This window comes from Falco naumanni, chromosome 9, assembly GCF_017639655.2.
Source record: "Falco naumanni isolate bFalNau1 chromosome 9, bFalNau1.pat, whole genome shotgun sequence".
NCBI classification, from domain to species: Eukaryota; Metazoa; Chordata; class Aves; order Falconiformes; family Falconidae; genus Falco; species Falco naumanni.
In genome coordinates this window covers 17295182-17318335 of record NC_054062.1, presented here as the reverse complement: position 1 = coordinate 17318335, position 23154 = coordinate 17295182, and the positions used below count along the sequence as shown (strand labels likewise).

The window sequence follows — 23154 nt, the reverse complement described above, 5'->3', positions numbered from 1 at the left end:
ATGAACCTGGATGCTTTGTTCCAGCAAATAGAGCTCACAGAGAAGCAGGCGAGGGAGAAAAGGCACCTCATCCAGCAAGGTCTGCCTGATGGCCGCCATTCTGTGGGGCCGGGGTCAGCACTGACCACACTTCATGGCCCCTCCATGTCCTGGGGCAAGGGCAGGGTGGCCCCATGGTGCTGTCATGAGGGGACCTTTGTTGGTGAAAGCTTGGCATCAGCCAGGCTGGCTGCTTCTTGCCAATGGCATGGGTTTATAAGAATGTAACTTTTACAAACCCAGCGTGTTTTCTTACAGATTTTTGTTGTGTTGCAGTTAAATTCAACATAAATAAGAGTTATGAAAAAATTAACCAAATAAAAGAAGAGCTGAGCACTGCAAAAATGAAATTAGAAACCAAGGTAAGCAGGCACGTTTATAGTACACATAATAATGAAATATATTGTTTATAAACACGTGACCTATTCTTTCAGGTACATTCATTAACATTTTCAAGGAGTTTGCTTTACCTACTGAATAACACGGCACTGAGAAAACGTAGACCGTGTGTTTCTGTGGTGAAAAAAGATCTGTCAAGGTCTTTCCCCCCTCACAGAGCTCACCTTTCAGGCTGGCCTCTGGCTGTGTTCAGGGGCTCGCTCACCTCAGGGGTAGGAACCTTTCCAGATAATGCTTCCAAGGTCTGGAAACACTGGTGATGGCACAAGTGCATGTGGAAGTCACCCCTGTCCTGCAGGCAGCGCTTGGCAGGGAGCCCACCATGGTGCCAGCGCGGTCTGAGCCCAGGACGCAGCCCCAGGCATGGGCCACAGGCAGGCCCGCTGTCCAGGAGCCATGGGAGAATTTCTCCTAACAGCCCTGGCGCTTGTCAGCCTTCCCTTTGGAGGCTGGGAAGCCATGCCTCTGTTGCCCACTGCCCTTCACTACAGGCCTTTCACGGAAAACACACGGAAACATTCCCTGTGTTTACTTCACAGGATCTGGAGTGGTATGCTGAAGATCCCCCTGTGAGCCTGGGCTCACAGTTAGCGCTCGTAAGGCCAAAGAGTTTTTCTAGGGATGCCGAAGACAGAGAAAAGTTTCCAAATCTATTTAGTGTTTTTAAGATTTTATTACACTTTCCATTTAACCAAACTGCAGATGTCTTTTCAGATTAAGCTTCCCATTTTGCAGAGCTTTTCACCATTAATACTTGTGGTTACCAATGATTTAAAAAACCATTTGCTTATGCCTGAAAATAAAGTCTAAATATCATCCCTTGTGCTCTTAAGTGTCTGTGCTGGCAGAATGTTTGTGCACAACAGGAAAGCATATGGAGCCTCCTTTGAAGTAGGAACTGTTGTATCCTATCGCTTAAATAAACATCTTCAAGAACCTTTAGAGGATTGCCTTAACTAGTTCTGAAAATAAATGTTTGGGGCATGATTTTCATCCTTCCAAAACCAGACTTTTCTGCCTTTTGTAAAAGACTATGTAATACGTATAGTAAATATCAACATTACTGCAAGGGGATCAGTGTAAAAGAGAACTCTTTTACAAATAATTACTGGTTGCAGATTGAGACTCTATTCACACAAGCAGTTATTCTCAATCTCAAAGCCCCAAAGTGCTTTAAAATAGTAACTTATTTAACCAACGCAGATTATATCTGGATGTTGCTTGTTAGGTAATGTCCTTTGTAGGCTTGCTCATAAATTTATTTATGAACATCACGATTTTATGTTTATAATACTTATTTGTTATTGATGCATTGTGATTTATAATCAGGGTTTATGTGGTAGGTACAGAAGGTCCCAAGCGTAGAGCCATTACTGTAAATGACTAATGGGAAGAGCTGAAGAACTATTCCTAATTAAATCTTATGTGCTTTACCCATCAGGATTAATAATATACTCACTGATGTTCACAAAAAATATATTTTACTTGCTTGCTTAGTGTGACTTTGATTCATTTATAGATAGAAAATGATACAGAAAACAAGTGGAATGGGAAAATGCATTTCAATCAGACTGTATTTAGGTTTAAAGGTTATATAGTTGTTGAAAGTATTTCAAGTGATCTGTTTTTCAGTACAGGAATTAAGTTTACATATGTCTACAATAGTTTATGTAATTTAAATAATACTAAACAATGCTGTCAGCTAATGCTGTTCAATGCATCCCACACCAAACAACTGCACTTTTGTGTAAGTATTACATATCCAAGCACATGCACGCACAGCAGCTTACGCCTAACCAAGCAGATGAGACTGAGTTCAAAAGTGTTTTGACATCTATTTCACAGAGGCTGCCTGTGGTCAATCAAAGATTCCTAGGAAACGTTACTTTTTTACTCTGTCCTGTAAAATCAGGTAGCATGTAATTAGAACCCGAATTGTAGCATTTTGCTTTTCATGGCTCAGTGATTTCTTAAAAAAAAAAATGTTGCAAATGCATAGATTAAGTTATGTTCAGTAGTGTAATACAGCAATGTAAAACCATCTACTCTCTCTGAATTAATATGTAAAAATAAAATATTTCTGAGGCAAGCACTTCCTGGACGCTTAGCACACCGGACATACAAGAGATAAGGAAAAAATCTGGTCCTTTCCTTTCTGACTCTCACATTCTAGTCTTAGGTCATTTGATTCCACTATCCTCCTCCTTTTTTGAACAGATGCACTTCATCTGCACCCTCTCCAAAATCATCTACATTATTTCATTTTACAAACTTCTCATTTTTACCTCTGTAATATCACTCTTACTTGGTCTTTTCTGCTTCTGCGCACACAAACAGTCGTGCATCAGCCTGATTATTCAATTTACTTCCCAATACTTACCCTGTGCCTTTACAGTCTGTGGGCAATTCTGCTAACTTTACTTTCCCTACTCATTGTTCTGAGCATTACAGTCTGAGTCATTCTCTTAACCTCCTTTTCTCCATTTCATCAGACGAATGATTCTCATCCTTTAAGACTCTTCAGCGCTTAGCTCTTCCCTATTCATCTGCTGTTACAGTTTATCCCACCATATATCTTAACTTAGGTTAGACAGCGATACAGCAGATGTGCTGGAAAATTGAGAAGAACGCTTCAGCAAATTTTGAAAATGCAATGGTTAAACAGCATACCCTTCTATCAGATAAACTACTGTTTTAAATTAATAAAACTAACAATAAAGCTGTATGCAAAATAGAATTTTGGGGCTGGGGGGTGGCAGGGGTAATGGTCAAACTGCCTTTAACCAATTTCCATTGCACTTCCATGGCTGAGAATTCCAGAAATTGCTCAGAAAAATATCTTTCACATATGCAATAGTAGCATTGCAGAGTTGATGATGTGTACAGCCACTCAGTCAAAACAATGATGTTGCACCTCTGTCCCTCTGATAATATTTTCTGATTTGGTACGTCATGAGATTCACACAATTAGATCGAGGACACTGTATTATGTTGGGTACAAGATCCCATGTGATCAATATTTTTCCTGGGTTTAACCTGTAAATATGTCTTCTAAACTGAGCTGACTTTAAAATGTCATTTTAGACAGATGGACTAGCATTAAATGTGGCTTTTCAATAAAGGATGCTTTTCAAAACTTAGTAGTATATTGGAAGATTATTCAGGGAAAAAAGAGCTGCTGCTCTTTTACTAGTCCAGCAGCTATGCCAGCTGTGTTTTTACTGGACCAAGACCCTTATGTACAATATCAAAGTATATGAAACAATAAAACAATTACCTTACTCTACAATCTTTTTTTTTTTTTTTTTTTTTCCCCTCTTGGCAGGTTCAGCAACTGTCTGAAAAACAATTCTACTTAGAAATTCTGAAGAAACGTGAAGACAGCTTAGAAAAACAGAAAGCTGAACTTACTAAGCAAAAGAGCACTCTTCTTAAAATCTTTGTATGTTTCCAGCTACGGTATTCAGACAATGTTTGTCTACTGTATGAGAGCAGTCAGCTTTAAAATTTGAATGTGGAAGTAATGGTTTAAAACTGGAAAATATTTTTATTTATTTATTCTAGCATACTTAATGTAAATGTAGATAAATTTTCACTTTTAACTTAAGCCCGTGATCTAAGATAATGTATGCTGCAGTTTATCTGGAAAGCTGATTTAACATTCTTGACTTCATTTTCTAACATGTGCTGTTGTATGACTGAACTCCAATTCTGACACATTATTTCCTTTATCAAAGAAAATGAACAAAGTCTGACCTTAAATTGGACTCGCTCATCCACAAAGCATATTGAGAAGTATCAAAGTTAAAACTCAGGGAGACCAACACCACATTTTAGGATCCCTGACATACCACACGATCTCATTGATGCTAGACACACCTAGCCACTTCTTAAAAGGTAGCTACTTGCAACATACACAGGCAAGCTTTTCAGTCCTCTCTTGTGCTAACCTGAATATTGCCTTCCTCTTACCTCATTGTGGATCCTTGGATCTCTAGACATCAAGAAATGCCACAGATGAGTAGTCTTCTCTGCATAGGTATTTATGCCTTAAATTAACAGAGCTAAATTTTAAAGATTCAGTATGAATAACCTGTATTAACCCTAAATCTTTAGACAGATATCCTTTTAATTAAATATTTCTTCAGCTTCCAAAGTATTCCCAATCTTAAGTTATACAAAGAAAAAAGGGAAAAATAAATATCATAGAAAAATCATTTAGCTATAAAAGCTAAATATCCTGTGAAGTGTGAAGTTTCTTTTAATTGTAACCAGTCAAGCTTGATGTAAAGGTTATAATTTCTTTCTTCCTGTGTATAAGGGTCATTTCATTTTATTTAATTTAGCAATCAGTTAAGATTTTTTTAAAAGGAACTTAATAATGCCTTTCTCTTATAGAATATTTTTTCCAGGAAATGAAACAGTGACTTCCTATCAACTATAGCTTTCTTGGTAATTACTGAGGGAGTTAAAGTTAGTCTGCATTCTGCAGAGGTGTAAACACCACCTTTATTTCCTTTAATAACAATTTAAAAAAAGAGTGCCCATACTGTGCTACTGGCTTTAAACAGAACTTTCTGCTAATTTCAATACAGAGTTGAACTGAAAAACTGCTGGCACAAGTCTGTAATATAACATAGTGATTTTTAAAACATTTTTTTATTAAGAATATATCCTTCACTTTTTCAGAAGAAGGAAAGTTAAAACAACAGATGAAATTATAGACCTGTACACCATTTTCATATTCTCATAAGTCAGGAAAAGTAAATATACTACATTTATACCACAAGTTTAAGGATAAACAACATTGTGTTTCAGTCTACTTGGCTTAACAAAGATTTTTTTTCACCTGAACATTCAGTTTTCCCTTTCCTTTTGTCAGACAGATGCAAAGAGAAAAATTACTGAAGAGGAAGATAATTTTACTAGGGAATTAACAGAGTTTAACAATGAATATGGACTAACAAGTAATAGAGACCTTCTGATTAAGAAAAAAGTCAAGACTGAAATAAATGATTTAGAGAATGAGGCAACTCTGTTGAAAAATGGTAAATCTTATATTAAACCATTTATCTTGAATTACCAGAGAATAAATATGTATCAATAAAACATAACTGGGCAACACAATAATTCTAATTCCATTCCCTTGCTGTCTGGAACTTCCTCTTAGCAGTAAACTGGAAGTGTGATCTGTCAAACCATGTCACACAACAATAGTTAAAGCCTCTTCTGTTCCCTATCCCCTTCAGTCCTTTCTGACTATGAGTACCATGAGGGGAAGAAGCAGCCCTGCAGAAGTGTCTCCCAACGTCTAATGTTAGTTGGCACAGAAGTGCACTGTTACACACCACATACTACATTAGGTTGGCACCGAGTATAATCAGCTGTGGTTGAACTATGTAAATTTACTTAGCGTCCAAAGAATGATATGTGCAATTGTCTTGTAGGACTGGTCTTTTACTGCCACAGTATAACTTTATCTTTGAGTTAAGACACAAAATACGAGATTTCTCAGAACAGTCAAAATAAAAGTAAGGAGATAGGAGTCACCATGGATCACAAGCTGAACATGAGACAATGACATCAGAAAGCCAACACTACACTGAGACATAAACATAATTCTGGCCTCTAAGACATGCAAAATGATCCTTTACTCTATTTGGGGCAGTTAAGCTCTTAGCTGGAGTACTGTGCATCTAGTTTTGGGTGTTACACTTCAGGAAAAAATGTGGATCAGCTGAAAAGAATCCACATGGGACCAGTGAGAGTGATCAGAGATGTGGACAATATAAGCAGTAAAAAAATGAAAGAATTTGGACTATTTAATCTATGAAGGAAAAGACTGATGGAAGATGGACATCAGTCTTCAAATTGTTAAAGGATTCTGTAAAAATGAAATCAATGTATTCTTCATACCTATATTGAACTGAATAAAAAGTAACTAGTGTAAACTACAGTAAGGGAGAGACTCACTGGCTGTTTAGAATTCTAAAAGCAGTGAACAACTGAAACGCTCTGCCTTATGAGATTCCATTACCGAAGAAATTAGGAGTCTCCATTACCAAAGGTCTTAAAAAATAAGTTAAACAAGCTTCTGTCAGAAATGACAGAGGTACAGATGATCCTGCCTTTAAAAGGCTGGATGCAATTAGATGACCCCTCAAAGTCCTTTCCAGTCTCATGATTCTATAATTCACCAAGCACACAGGCACTTTGAATTCCCAATATCTGATGTAAAGTTACTGAAATATGACTATCTATTTGAGATCATACTTGGTGGTGCCTTCTTTCTGTATTTCCTGTGGCTCTGATTCTGATCTACAACTGAAAAGAAGTCTTTATTTGGTGACACCTGTTACTTTTAATGATTAATTTTTACGTATTCAGTCAGATCTGATCAGTCAAATGATCAGTAGGACATGAAAGGTAGCTAACATTCTTCTCTAGGTTCAGTCGCTGTCTTGATTCCATCCTTTTAAATTGCACCTTTCTGGGGGTACAATTTGCCTGTCTTTCTGTCTGCTACAGCCCTGAACACACTGACAACACTAAAAAGAAAAGTTTAAGTAACTCATAACAAAGAAATTATGTAAGGACCTCCAGTTGTTAGAGATACAATCACAATTAATTCCAGATGCTGTCAATGATCAGGTTCAAATGTACATAATGCTAAACTGAAAGAGGGTTTTTTTCAGTCATGCTGAGAGATGTCTGCTGAGATGAGTCTCTTCACCACCTATTCAATAAGTCATCTTCCTTTATAGCTGAAGTAACTCTAAATCAAAACAGTCTTTTTCATCCCCAGTCAACAAAATATGTCAAACATCTTAATAATAGTAAAAAACCATTTCCTTTCATAGTTATGAATACATTATATGACATAACTACCTGTGAACTGCGTTGTTGGGGTTTTTTATATGACTGATTTGAGTTGAATTTAGGTTTATATTTAAGGTTCTTTCTGACTAGCTGAAGATTGCTAGAAGTAGTTAAGAATATTTAAGATTATATCAGGAAGACTAAAACTGCAATGCATTTTAATTTAAAAATACATTTTTTTGTAGAAATGGAGTCAATGGAACATGAAAACGTTCAGTTAAATGCACTCCAGCTGCAGAAGAATGAATTAAAGCAGAATTTATTTACTCTCCAAAGCGAACTCAGAGGTGTGCCTGAAAATCGCTTGTTATGATAATTATTTGTGGCTTGACAAATGCTTCTGAAAAAATCTTCTCTGTCAACTTATTTTTCTCAAGAAAGATATCATCAAAACAAGATTTTAATATGTTTTTACATTATGTAATGCATAATGTTTAAACATGTTTATAACAAATATTATGGATTTCAATAAGATTTATTTTAAATGTCAGTGGTACTGAGGTCTACACATTGGCTGAATCATAAGCTATAAATAAGAAATAGAAATTTTTGCTTTTGCTGATAAATCATATACTTAAATGGAGAATCTGGTGTTTCAAAGTGAATTTAACATAAATATTGTTTAAAAAACATTAACCTATAATTAAAGAAAGTCACTAAAATTCAAATGTTTAACAAGCAACATGGCTTGGACTGATAAAGGCAGATTTGGTCTAGGCAGTAGTTGTAAATTCTGAGTTTTAAATTGAACTATCATCATTTCTTTACTGATATTTGTGTGCTCAGGTAGGAAAGTTTGTGTATAAAAGAAGTCTACAAAGCAAGCTGGGAAAAATGTGTCAAATACACAGGAATCCCTATAAAAGAAAAAACTAAAAAGACACAGAGGGAACCAAGAAAGGTTCTGTGTCAAAGGTGATCACAAGCAATAGGGAAGATTTTTAAATGTGGATTAAAAAATGTAGTCTAGAAGTGGTTTAGTAACTTATTTACAGATGTGTAAATAACATGTCACTGAAGGAGAGCTAAGAAAGACAGGCTGTAAATATGGGCATAAATTGGGAAAAGGAACAAAATTTTCTGGAAGATTGTAATATGCATACCAAATACAATAATAAAATTAATCATGTTCTTTATTTAGATGCCTTTACCCTACAAACAGTTTCACAAAGAAATATGAAAAAAGTTAAATTTAGAAAATGTAGGAAGTTTTGAATATGGATGGTTAATATATAACGTAATTGTTGTTTTATGTTTAGACCTAGAGAAAGTAATCAGGGAGGCTGAAAGAATGACAAAAGATTTAGAAGCAGAAAAAGTTCATGTCACTGGAAAACCTCAGGCTGATCCTGAATGTTTAAGGTAAGACTCAGATTAATAAGTTCCTATATTTAATTTTAGGCTTGAAACTGCAGACCAGTTTTGGTAACAATGACTGTTATACCTTTCCTGTACAATATTTCTTTGAAATCAAGAGAATTTTCAAAAACCAAATGAAATCATCTGGTTTTATTACAGAACACAAATTCCTGTTGTTTATATACAGCCTTTCACCCTTACATGCATACTCCAATAAACTAAAAACTGAAAGTGTTTGCAAGGAAATCAATCAAACTTGGAGGAAGAGCAAAAGACTGGTCCTTGGGTGGAAGGCCTGTTCTTAAGTTTTTGTAAAAACAGTGGTGACACACAAAGTACTGATGAACTACCCAGTGCTATACGTACTGCTGCTGACTGGCTGTACAGCCCTCCCCAGAGACTGACTGCAATGGAATGGATCAGCCACAATAACCTCCTTGGGTCAGGTGGGCTTTGTGTTGAAGCTACTGAATGCAGATTCATTTTCTCTATGAACTCTACCATCAGTTCTAGTTTGCCTTCTAATTAAGTTAATTTAGAACAGAATTTTGAAGATTTAACCAAGACAGAAGAATTGGCACAGTTTCCCTTAATAGTAAATATTGCTTCCCAGGAACTGAGTGGTAATGAGTCTTCTCTTCTCAGTTTGCTTAAGTGTGACATTTGTGTTTTCACTATGCAGAAAATAATGTAATGGTTTCAACTGAAAATCTTCCAATCCAGAAAACCCCATATCACAGAATTAACCAATTTTTTCCTGTTTTATAGTGTTCCAGACGAAAATGTCCATGGATAACTAAAAATATTTAATAGGCAATGCAAAGGAACTCCTCCTAGAAAAGCCGGTCCAAAATATTCTGTAATAGAAATTGTTAGGGGGAACACGACTTTTGTTACCATCACATTTTTTCCCCTATATATTTCTATGGTTTTGACAAAAATAAATAAATACAGTATTTTTTTTCTGAAAACTTCCAATGGAAAAATAAAATTTTGCAGAGAACCCTGATCATTTTCCTGAAATACAGTTTGGTAATGGCCCATTTTTTGCTGAATATAGGTTTTTGAAAGAAAATGATCTATCAGCCCTATTACTAACTCTTTTCAACCTCTTACATAGTGTTGAGACATGGCCAAAATTCCCTCAGCATTAAAATTAATTAGCTCACAAATGTGCATACAGTAGCAAAAACTTTGCATTCAACATATACCTAGAAGACAGTGTAAATAATAATAACAGCAGCAGCAATTCATTAAGACAGCATGTTATAATTCACTCTTTTACATTATTCATTCCATTGTTATATATTAGGTTTTGTGATACATGAGGTTGTCAACTTCCTTCTAAATATCATGCTTCCTTTGGAATAGTTTACTGCCATGATGCCACTTAATATCCAAATTAGTTTTCTATAACAGGTTTCCCATCTATAAGGTAAAGAAGTAGCCAACACCATATTACTTTAAATCCTCAGCTCTGCCACTGATTGCTATGAGATCCTAGGCAAATCATTCAAATCCATGTATGTCTGATTTTCTGCATAGTGAAATTAACTCACAGTCCTGTGGAATGATATTTTGGTTTTATCTGGGTGTAAAACACAACAATGGATAAAACATATTAAATTCTATTAACTAAAAGAAACAGCTAGTGGCATTTACAATCAAAGCAGGAAGGATGATGAGATTTTTTTTTTATTTCATAAAATACCTCATTTTATGGTCAGTATAAGCTTACATTATTTGATAATTACATGTAGTGCCAAATATAAAGTGCTCCTACTGCCATTAATACTATCAAAAAAGCAAGTGCTCTTTGAGGTGTAATAATATATAGAAGAAATTTTCTTTACATTGAAATATTTTTTGATTTCAGATACTGAACAAAATTTAGGATAGCTTTGCCTAAATCGTACTTTTATGTTGCACTTGCTTTTGATCAGAAAACATCAATGCTTTATAGAGAGAGACAGCCCTGATTAAGTTAACTCAAATGCCAGGAGCAACATAGCTATGTCACTGTACTTCCATGTTAGCACTAATAGGTTCTGCTTTTCAGTAGAGCCAAGCAGGCGATCCTTGTTTGTCTACTTCTGTATGTCATAGCACTGTGCTGTTTAGAATTATACCAAACCTTCTCAGGCTCATACAACTCTATCAATTTTTTTTAAAACAAATCCTGCACATCACTTCTTGGTTGGGACTACTGAATTAAAAGAATGAAAGGGAATTTAAAGTATTATATGCTTTTAATAGTGCAGTACATAAATGGTCCCTGTTAAGGTACCTGATTACCCTCCAGTACCTACAAGGATGTCATCAAGAAGATGGAGCCAGGATCTGCACAATGCTGTACAGCGGGTGAACAAAAGGCAAAAAGCAGAAGTTGAAACAAGAGGGGTTTAGAATGGATTTAAGGAAAATATGTGTATTGTGAGGATAGTATAGCCAATAAAAAGGTTGCCCAGAGAGGCTGAAGAGTTTTCATCCTCAGAAGTTTTCAGACTTCACTGGATAAAGCCCCAAGTAACCTTGTCTGACCTTGTAGCTGACCCTGCTTTGAGAAGGACACTGGGCTAGATGACCTCCTGACATCTCTCCAGTCTGAATTATCCAATGAACAAACTAACATTGTGGGTTGCACAGCCCATAGATCAATACATATGCATTGGCTTGTTCGTACACTGCTCAGAGGCAGCATTATCTGCAACAAACCTGCCATCTCCACACTGCCTAGCATTTGTGGACATCTTATCTGCTCTGGTCCCTTTGTAGTGTCTCTGTGATGTTAAGATATAACGTTGTGTATCTACATGTATTTTCCATCCAAAATCCATGACATACTGAAAGGAGTTATGTCCAACGCAGCAGAGTGCTGGTTCAAAATGACAATACCTAACATGTGTGTTGCATGCCCTGTGATGTGCCACAGAAGGATTTGAGGGACCACGGCTGCTTACGCAGGGCTTGCCAATACTTCACTCAAAGATCTGCTCCAGAAAAACTACCCTGTCCGCTCCTGCAGATGCCTTCTGAATGGAATTGGAGAATAGAGAAGAATTCATGTAGTGTCAGTGAGAAAAACTGAAGTAGCAGTCACCTGAGTTGAACCAGTAAGACCTCCTGGCAGTCTAGATACACCTTTGGCACTTGCAAAGGATCTTTTACAGCCAAAGAGCCGATTAATACAATATTACATATACTAGCATATATCTTAATATGAGTCTGTTTTGGTCATGTTAAAATCAATATGATTGAACTGACTGTTTGAAAAACAACCCTTTTTAGCCTAACAAGATAAGCCTTTTTCCCTCTACAGAATCTATTGCAAGAATAGTATTTTAGTTTTCATAGATATTAAATATGATTTTCAGTAAAAATAAGAATATTTTGACACAAGGAATGTGAATCAAAAATAAGTTTTTTTTCCCTATGTAATAAGCACAATTTTTTTTTCTTTTTTTACAGAGCAGGAAACCACAAGACTCATTTAGATGGCAAAAGTACCAATGTTTTCAATGCTTCCTTAAAACAAATGTGAGAGACAGTCAGCATCAATAACCTGATATATGTAGCTCCCAGGTCACCCTGTATGTCTGTTATTGTATCACATACCTTGTCCCAGCTTAAAAATCAATATCAAAAGTAGCTGGCAAGGCAAGAATCTTCATTACAATTAGGTATATATCTTAAAGTAAATTGCATTTCAGCTGAAGAGTGTAGCCAGCTAATTCAAATTATAGCAATTCATCTTTGATCTGAGAAAAATGCCCTATACCATGTCTGCAGTTTCATAAAATTTCTCCCAAATCCATCAAAGAATTACAAAAGGTCACAAGAAGCACATACAAGTAATTCTAACCAGCTGTTGGTACTGCAGTTACAGGCTTGTTCTAATATACATCAAATACAGGAAAAAGCTAACCAAAATTTGAATGTTAAACACAGATATAGTTATGGATAAGACACGGTACCTTCTTACTCAAAGTAGGCACCCTGGAAACTGTCTCACTATACAGGTGAATAATTCAAAGAAATAAAGAAAAGAGGGAATTTTTCAGAAAATTTTAATTTTTAAACAGCTGTTCTGCCAGTGCCACCCCCAAATACAAAACAGCAGGAACATCAGCCGTCTTGAGTCACATTTCCCTGGCAGGTAGCAAGTTGCATCACATAAGTGGAACAATACAGGAGTCAGGCAGAAACTAACTGATACCAGTAAATTCTTAGCTAAATCATTTCACTATTCTATTCATTGTAATTACTTACTATATTAATTATCTTCTTTCACATTTTAATTTTAAATTTATATGTTGCCCTAAGTAAAGCAACCTAGAAATAATTTTAATTTAAGTTTATTTAGACTACTACCAGACACTTTTTACCTCCAATTGGTATTTTTCACACTGTTTTAAAGGTAGACTAAGGATAAAACTTTTCTTTGAAACCTGGATTTCTGTTCTACTTCAGAAAAACAGTAGCAGAAGGGGAATACATGAAGTCAGCTTACTTTTTAAATAGTTCAAAGCTTTGATTACTTGCCTAATTCCTAAAAGTACAGTATTTCTTCTTGTACCTTATAAGACAGAAAAAGAAACTGTTACCAAAATTAGGAAGGAAAAAGCAATGCTTTCTTTCATACAAATCATACAGGAAACATGCATGGTTCTGGTGGTTTAAAAAAAATAATATATATTTGCAATTTAATTTTATGTTAAATTTTATAATCAGGAAATAGCAATCTCTGGACTAATATATGTGGTTCAAAATGAGTTTTTTAATGACAATCTCCTCATCGATTTTTTAAGCTTTTCTTTTTAATAGCAGTGCCTAGTGGAACTATTACAGTTTGAATTACGTTAAAATAGGTTTCCATTATAAATTGCAGTATGGATTTACAAAAAGTAGATAAAATCTGACTAATGATATCTTCCTTTGATAAGACAACCGATTGGTGAGACAAGAAAATGCAGATGCTATTTATCTATACATTAGTCAAGTATTCTATGTTATCCTGCATGGGAAACTACTAGTTAACCTGGAGAAGACATATTAAAAATTTTAAGTAAGGAGATGACCAATAGTAACAGCAATAGGTCTGAAAAAAGAAATTTTGGGGCTTGAAGAAGGTAACTACAGTCACAGCCAGCCTTGCTTAGTGTTTTAAATAACAACTGTAGAACAGAAATCAAGACAATAGTATAAAACAATTGAAAAACTCTAGACTTTTTAGAGTGGAGTTGCTAAAAAAGTGGAGGAATACAACTATACACAGTGCAAGTTCACGTACTTGTACAAAACTAAGGATTCCAATAATAGGTACCTGGAAGCAAAGGAAAAGAGAGGCCTGAGCATACTATGTAATCAAAGACAACTATAAACATCAAAAGTAAATATAGCTGTGGAAGAGGTAAAACCAAGAGGTATTTCCAACGAAAACCAGGAGAGTGTAAGAATACTGTGTACAAATCTCTCACCTACTTTTCAAGAAACATGCATTCAACCTGGAACACGAGCAGAGAATAGAGAGTCCACACTGCAGAAGGAAACAAGGATAATTCTAAATCCTTCTTACCTCTGAGAAGTTATACAGTACACATGAAACAAAGCAGTACAGAATAGAGATGCTAATTTCAGCAATAGGGTAGCCTTATTAATATATCCAAATTGAGATCTAATTTTCCATGCACAGTAGAAAAATGAAAATATTTGAACTAGAAGAATCATTGACCCATATTTATTTTCCCTGCCTTTCAATAGGAATCTTATTGACCTCTAGAAACATATTTCGGTTTTGATGTCTCTGATGCCTGTATGTTTAATATTTATTTTCCCATGTAACTTGTTCTTACAGTTCTATGGAAAGAAGTCATTATAACTTTGGTTTGCTATCTGCATAAAAGCAAATCTCATCCTAAATGTGCAGTTTAATTCAGTGTGCCTTAACCTTTCCATGTTTATTCATCTATAATAATACATTCCTGAAAGATTTCTTGTGATATTTTATGTATTTGGGGAATATAAATTCAAAAAAAACCCCAAGCAAACAAAAAAAACAACCCAGACTTTTAAAGATCTGTAGCTAATTCTATAAATAATTACCTGATAGCATTTACAAAATGTAAGATTTAATCAATGATAATTATATATTTTACAATCAGCATTTGATCCAGAGCAGTAAAAGCTGAAATTTTTTTTGTTTTACCTAAGGTATTTCTATTTATTTTAATTTACATTTAATTCCCATTGTTATGTAGCCTAGTACCTTTGTTTGCTTTCATCTTGCAAGCATTTATTATTACTACTAAATCACTTTCTTAATTTTTATTCTATTTCTGCTCCATCAAGCACATACTATTATAATTTAACTGTTCAGCTCAAGTGCTTGAATTTATATTTTGGGATACTGAATTTCATTTAGGATTCATTTTCTCCCATCCTCTATCAATTGATAATAGTCTGAAATTTATTGACTTCTTCAGCTGTATCAATAGTATTTGGTTTTGTGGTGTCAGCAAATTGTAGATACCCAGCAAAATCTTGCTCTCACTATAGAAACATACACATTAATTTAGTCCCAGTACTGAACTGAGACTGAATGGCTCAGTGCATTAGCTCTTCCTTGGCTTGAGACAATTAACCAAAGTCTTCTATACTTTTCTTCAGTCTCAATAAAGTCTTCAAACCTTGATAAATATTTTTCCTGATATTTATGCTAAAAATTCAGGAAAATTGACATAGATACTCTCATTTATATATAACTTCTCAGGGAACATCATTTTGTACCATAAATTCTATGCTTTGTATATCAGTGTAAAGCAATTCCATTTTATAATACACTCTAATGTTTTCCTTTGTATTTATGGTTAAAAAAATCAAATGGTGGTCATAAACAAGGCAACGACAAGAAGAAAAATACAAAAAAAAAATTTTACTTGTCTCAGCAAAACATAACCAAGAGACAGTCTGCTCCTTCTGCAACTCCAGCAATAACCAGGTAGGGTTTTTCATTCCCACCTAGGAAAAAAAAGGCTCTAAAATCACGTATTCACCCTGCCTTCTACTCCAACTATTTTTTCTTTGGGACATCTTTACATAAAATTATTCTTGGATATTCAGTAGCAAGTTTGGGCTGCTGAAGTCTTGATCCAGTAACCTGAATCTGTGGATTATTTTTTTGAAGAAACCTGTTAGACAATAACATTATTTTCATCATAGTTCAATTCATAATACCAGCATGTATTGATTTCACCATTATTTTTCCTACTTGCTTCTGCATATGCAGCTGAAATTCAAGAAGAGTGTGTATCAGCCACAAATGCCAATGATATTTAATAGCTGTGCTCATTTTGAAGCTGCAAAATCAATGATCTTCAGTGACCTCCTCCTCCTTCATTTCTTTATCACTTCTGGCATTCAAGAGTAATGGAAAATGGACTACTGACAGCAGAGCTCAGCCTTGGGCAAGCTGGCATCCAAAACAATCCTGATGCTGTTGTCCCACCTACTTGATTTAAGGTTAGGTTTTGCCATCACTATTTGAACATTTTTCAAAGGAATAGTCAAACCTCCTTTCACAAATAATGGCATTTCAACTACAGCTGTTCATTAGAGCCCACTACCTGTGATGCTGTAACTCACCAATACAATGCTAATCCAGTGCAATAACTTTTTAAAAAGATGAATTTTATTGTCATCAAGGAGACCAAAATGTTAAAAATAAAACAAAACCAAAAAAAAAAAAAAGGATATGCAAGGCCAAATGCTAATGTAGTTTTTCAGATATTTTCTTTTTAACAGATTTGCTTTTTATCATAGTCTTAAGAAGGGTATAGTTGTCATGTTAATCCTTGTTCTGACAAAAGGTACATCTCTTCCCATTTCCAAAGGTGACAGAAAACCTGCCCTCCATCTAGACAATATAGTTTCATTAATAATTGGTTTGCACATTCAATCTGATAGTGGAAAGATGAATATGAATATCCTGCTTATCTTAAATGTAAAATGAAAAAACTAAGTCTGCTTCCAGGTTAAGCATTTTTTTTTTAATAGTTCCATTGTCTCACATTCCTTCTGGTAAAACTTCATCATTTATTCAGTAACTCAGGCGTCTCCAATGCATTAATTGTGTAGACTGTAACCTAACAGACAGCTCTTGTTTTGCGAGTATGATATTCCTGGCACATACTGTAATTATCTAGCTTCTAAATAGGAAGGAAGACCTGAAAGCAGAATCAATTGATTAATGTAAAATTTAAACATCACATTTGAATGAATGTCTTTTATCACCACTAACCCATGCTAAGTAAGAAGTTGTACTGTCACCACATTTTAAAGTTTTAAAAAATATTTTAAATAATATTTTAAAATCCATATGCAAAACATTACGGATTGAAAGCACATCATCAATAGTAATTAATTCACAATCCCAAGACACAGATAAGCAACTCCTACTGCTTATCTTCTAGTTGTTCTATCCTTAATGCACACCTAACATGGACTGGTATCATTCTTAGCTGACAACTAGCAAACAGACTATGCATCAATTTTACAATGTGGAAGACAATGAGAGAGCACTTTCTCTGAGATTAACGGAATATGTCTTTTCCTAAAGTAATTTAAGCAAAGGAGGGCTTTTGTTTGTCTTACAACAAATTAGGGTTGTAATATCACGCTAGCAGAGAACACAGAGTGTAAAAAGATGAGGAGGCAAGGCAATGAAGTCAATTTAATCAAGATCAGAAACTGATCTTAGACCTTGACATGAACTTCTCTCAGTGAAAATGGTCTGTAAACTGGCAATGTACTACAGTACAGTGAATATATTGTTTCTTTAAGTGTAGTTCAAAATTTTCTTTTGTTTGAACACTTGTATGTATTTCAAATGCAGGAAGAATATTTCTGAAAGAAGAGGCATTTACTCCTTTGTAATACAAACACACAGATCCCATACTGTTTCCATATGGATGGTGAGATACTTATATTCTCCTCAGGAACAGCAAAATTAACTTACAGTCCAGCCTTATGCTGCTATTCTAATGCCGCATGGTGACTAAGCTGCTCCTCTCATATGAAGCTATACCTTTTAATAAAGCCATTTTCTTGTCTTGAAAACAAACTCCAATGTAGTAGGACAGCTAAAGAGTGCACTGTCTGTATAATATGGTTAAATAATTTATTCCCTATTACAGTATATAAAAGAAAGAATGGTTGCTACCTTCTCTTAACTTCAGAAGAAACAAGGTCCTGCTTTGATGCATAAGTTTTGCTATTTAATTAGAAGCAGAATATCTACTTTTCTTCCTTTTTTTCAGTCTGTCTATATGTCTCAGAATATTCACATTGTTTGCTGAAAATATATTAAGGGCAAGCAACTTCAGCTTTCTCATTATGCTTTTCTTACGACAGCCATGGAAAGACTCAGTATAATCTCATCACCTTGTATTCACCAGACTACTAAAAGCTCTGGCATAGATAACTCTTGGCCTACCAAATATTAAAGTACTACAGTCACTGATGTGCAAAGTTTAGGTGTGTCCTTTTAGCAGAACTAATGCTTTTTTGAATGCAAAAATCACTATATTAAAATTAGTCCTAATTGTAGTAAATTTGGAGAATTCCTGGCTAAGACTATTGGGAAACAGTCTGTAAGCACTGAGGAATAATAGGAGCAGCGGGGAGAGAACAGCAGCAACAGTGGAGTATGTGCAGGGCATGGAGCAATGACAGCACAGAAATGGCTGCACAGGGCCAGGCAGAGGACCCATCTACTCCAACATTCTGTCTCCACCGGTGGCTACACATAGATACCCAGGGAAAGTCAGAACAGTAACAAATGGTACTTCCTAAGTATCAACATTCAAATTCCCATGTTTAAATAAGAAAATGATGACTAATGAGGCCATAAATCTTTCATGATTTATGAAAATGACATAGTCCAGAAATTTGTCTAAGTACTTATTCAAGTTATACTTTGTAAAAACCCATTTTCTGAAGTCCCTCACATTGCCGTCACAACTGCCAGTGCTGAATGAAATCCAGCCATATGGTGGGAGAGCCACGTATTGGACTGCCAATTACAGAACTAAAATCCTGATCATGCAGATAGATCGATGAGGGTTTTCTCACATAAGTCAAACTGAAAACTGGGACAGAAGCTGCAAAAAAATAGTTACCCAAGCAATGGTTCTCTGACTCAAAAATGTATTTTGTTTTGGACACAGGCTTAAGAAAGAATTGGAAAATTACAAGGATGATGATTGGGAAAGTATCTGTGAGACTCTTCGAACAGAAATTGAAATTCTGCAAATGGTATGCCATTTTTGTTATGTGTTTTAAGTGTTTGAGAATTTTAGCTTTAAAAGTGTAATTTAAGATGATTAGCAGTGGTTTTAGATAAGCAGGGTTTCATACTATGTACACAGCCGAACAACCTTGCATTGCAGGTGCACTCCAATTCTTATGTTTGTGCCTGTTATATCCAATTGTCCAGGAGTACCATTTCTCACAGAAAAGCGAAGTATAGAAATAAATTTAAAGATGAAGATTTTTAGCACAACAAATACCTATTTGGGGGACTAGTACTAATCATTAGTTTCTTAAAAGCTGCAAAAGATTATGCATTTAGGAGCTAAATTAATCTTTACCTCCAGCTGTCAGTTAAACAGAAAGTGGGAATATGGAGAAATAGAATGATGATAACATCCTTTTATGTAATATTTTATTTTCTCTACTCACATATTTCTTACAAAAACTTATTAAAGTGTGTTTTTTTCTAAATGTCAGTCCTCACTTCGAATTTCTTGATTGTCAGTCTGTGTAACAATACAAAGAGAAAAAGTATTTTGAAGTCCCATTTTTTGAAATACAGGGGTTTTAAAGGTTCCTTTCAGAGTCCCTGATCAAGCTGTATGAAGATGCAGCTGCCACTAGCATCAATAGCAGAATAAAAGTAATACAAATTTCCCATGACTGTTATGATAAGTTTCAAGTTTCTGTTGGAGGAGTGTAACTTACTTATACTTTATCTGTTAATTTTATCATGCTTGTCAAACTTCAGAAACATAAAATACAGCTCAATGTTTAGAAACTTCTCTGTAAAGAACACACTGAACTCATTAGATTTAATTTTCTGTAATTCAATTCCTTTTCTTTTCCAGAATCTATCACAAAAAAAGTCTTCAGACAAGTGAATAACATGTGGCATATGATACAGAGTGTCATAGAAGCTAGTCTTTGAGTACTTTAAAACCATTTTACACAGGCTTTATCAGGTTTGCTTCTATTTTTTCTGATTAAACCACAGTTTGTATCTGCCTTTACTTTTCATTAAGATAAAAAGTTTATTCATTTAAAAGTGGTGGTTTTGTGTTTTATCCTCAAGTTCAATAGCTATCCATCTTTAGTTTCCTCTTTGTTGCCCATGAATGGGCAGTACATAGTCCAGAACATATACAGCTGAGTTCCTGTATTACTAGCGTTATGTACTATTTTTTAGAATGAACACTCTCCTATTTTTAAGGTAGTGATGTGATCTTATTTGAAAGAAAGACTGCTGTTAACATCAAGGAATACTTAACAGGAGCTGTGGCTATTTACTTTATACTTTGACAATGCAATTCTGTAACAAGCCCTCTGAAATAGCTCAGCTCCAGCCATGATACGATTGCTGATGATATGATATCCTGCATGATAGTCCGGAATGGTTTCCAAATCTACTGAGCTGTAGATGCCTCCATTGGTGGTAAGCCAGGCCATTACTTAGCGCTTGTCTTCTGATTACATGAGAAGACGTCTTTTCTTCCTCTCCCACAACCCACAAAATACTGAGTGCTACCTTCAGCACTTGACAGCAAAGATAAAACCGTAATCTAAATTAAAAGTCCACATTCTAGAGAACTGGTGAAGAATTTCCACTGAATAAGGAACTATATTCATTCAAGCATGTAAGATCTGTAACTGGTACAGCAGTTCCCAACGCCACAGTAGGAACTGACTTTATGATTCAGGTGCTTACAGTAGGACAGTGTAAAAACATTCACTCTGCTCAGCCTCAGTCCACTCTGTGGTCATCATCTCGTCACATCCAATTGTGTGTGCAAATAATTTTCAATCTGCTTCCTACCTGGCTGGTGGGATGGATAATTGCTCAGCACTAGTTTTTCTACACCCAGAGCTCTCCAAGCCCCAGAGAGTGTCTGTCACACATATAACTGCAAGAGATGTTTTATTAAGAAGGAAGGAATAAATCACTCTTGGAAGCTGACCAAATTCTGCCTGTGATGGAGAGTTTCTCCCCTTGGGACACAGCTGCAGTTTGAAGTCTGGCAAGGTTTGATCTGCAGCACTGGTATCAAAGAGTATTCTGATCCACTGGGTTAACTAGGATAATTCCAAGAGGTTGAAATTATTCTTAATAACCAGTGCTGTTGGAGCTGATAACCTTATAAGGTGGGTTTTTTTTCTCTCTTCCCTAAGAGAGACAGATCCTCTTAGGATGTTCTTAATTCTAAACAACTGGGTCCCTCTGATTTCTATGAGACCGTCTGACTCTTAAGGTTAGGCAACTGCTTTTGGGTTTTGATCAATTCCAGGGCACACTGCAAAATGATACAGTTGCGTATCAGAGTGCCTGCAGACAGGTAAAGCAGTACTATTTCTGGGTTTAATTGCTGGAAACAGATATAAATTTGGGATTTGCTAGGATGGCTGAGTTTATCCTGATCATTTTATTCATTTAAGGGAGCTTGCTTATGTTAAGTGTATTGGTTAATCAACCAGGAAAATCCTACTTTTAATTTTTAGGTTTATCCACTTAAATTTGCTTTTATTTACAAAAATTCTCACATCTCTTTTGAAATGGTCTCATATTTGTATAGTTGTTTGGTCCACATAGATTAAATACTCAGATATGACATGAAATATAACTCATTGGCTTATACCAGCATTCTACATACACATTTCAGTTAAGTGGAATGAGCAATAGCATCCAATAACTATCAATTAATAATATAAATTAATGCCCCTAAGTCACCTAAAAAAAATCTGAGAAAAGAAATATGGCAAGCCTTTTTCAGAGATACTTCAGATTCCAGGAAACCAGCTGCAAGTTCAGTTTTTGGGAGGGGGTTTATTTGTTTGTTGGGGAGCTGTTCGGTTTTTAATAGCTGTGAAGGTCTAAGGTCTTGATTATTGTAGTAGAATTACAGCATAAATATAGAAAAACTTGTAATAACTCAAATGGCTAAAGCTCTCAGAATCAATACAACAACAAAACAAGAATAAAACTCACAAAAAACAAAGTGAAAAAGAAATCAATACAAATCCTGTTGGGCTAAACAAATCCCTCAACAGCTCTGAAAAAAGTATAATGCCAGACTAAACCAGCTGTTGCAGGCTGAATGTAAACCACACTAATTTCTCCAAGTGTAAAAATACATTTGTCACCACTATCTTATGAATAATGTAATTTGGGACCAATATGATATTGCTGTTCAGAATACACTACGAATTAAGCAGAAGTTTGTGTTTTGTGGATTTTATTTACAGTTCTCAAACCAGGGAGAAGTAATCTTTTAACTAATCAGTGCAAAAGAACCAAATCTTTTGTCACATTTAATAAACATGTTAAAGAACAGAACATTGCCAAATTTTCATTAAAATACATAGAGTTGTTGTGAATAATTTATTTCACAGATGACATAATAAGAATATTTTTTTTAAAGGACAGATTATATGTTATATGCCTTGCATATGAGAGTCTAACAGAACCTCTGAGGCCAGAGGAAGTAGTTGTCCCTTTTCATGACCAAAAAAGACGAATCAGAACCATAGAAATACTTGAAGCAATTAGTGAGAAATAGGAAGACAGTGCAAGAAAAAGGTTATTATTCTAGAGAAAAAAAAAATCTGAGGGAAAACCAGCCATGCTTCCCTATTGGACCTGGGAACAGTTGTTTTTAAGGATCAACAGATAAAAACTCCCTCATTTTTAAAGGGAGACAAATACTTTCGATTGCTAAATTTACCTTTTACCTGGTAAGGTTTGACAAGCATCAAGTCCTACATCCTTCACAAAAGACTTGATGAATTGCAGTTTTATCTCAGGCTTACACTGACACCATAGTGCCTCTCCTCTGCTGTGACCACATTCCTAAAACAGAGCTGAACAGCCTGATTTTTTCTCATCATCAAATCACAGTTCCCAGCCATGCTTTGTAAAAGGCACTTCCCAGTAGCAGCCTAATACAAAGAGACTGCTGCAATGGAAAATCCAAGATCTATTTGAAAAAAAAATCTAATAGGAAAATAATTGAGCCAGGCAACGGACATGAAAAGGCTTGGGGAAAATCACTGAACTTTCAGAAAGAGTTTACCAGCCATGGTGAGTAAGGTCTGACCACAGAGACCCAAAAGAGAAAGCCTGTTGAACCCGGAATCCACAAGTTTATGGGTTTACAAGTCAGCCTTAACAAGCTG

The 23154-nt window shown here is 35.3% G+C and overlaps 1 protein-coding gene across 1 annotated transcript; it reads left to right on the top strand.

Annotated features, from left to right (window-relative positions):
* On the top strand, positions 1–19868 carry CCDC172 (coiled-coil domain containing 172). The gene is made up of 8 exons (XM_040605649.1): positions 1–79; positions 316–401; positions 3764–3880; positions 5321–5486; positions 7503–7604; positions 8577–8679; positions 18900–18987; positions 19836–19868. Exons 1-8 carry the CDS (start codon positions 1–3, stop codon positions 19866–19868), a joined length of 774 nt encoding a protein of 257 aa, XP_040461583.1.
* Positions 19869–23154: the final 3286 nt, after the last annotated feature.

Bases quoted from the DNA above. Each gene is read 5' to 3' on its own strand.
- CCDC172 (XM_040605649.1), top strand. From the start codon at position 1: ATGAACCTGGATGCTTTGTTCCAGCAAATAGAGCTCACAGAGAAGCAG. The intron at 80-315 runs GTCTGCCTGATG...GTTGTGTTGCAG, and splicing joins AAGGCACCTCATCCAGCAAG to TTAAATTCAACATAAATAAG. The intron at 8,680-18,899 runs GTAAGACTCAGA...TTTTGGACACAG, and splicing joins GCTGATCCTGAATGTTTAAG to GCTTAAGAAAGAATTGGAAA.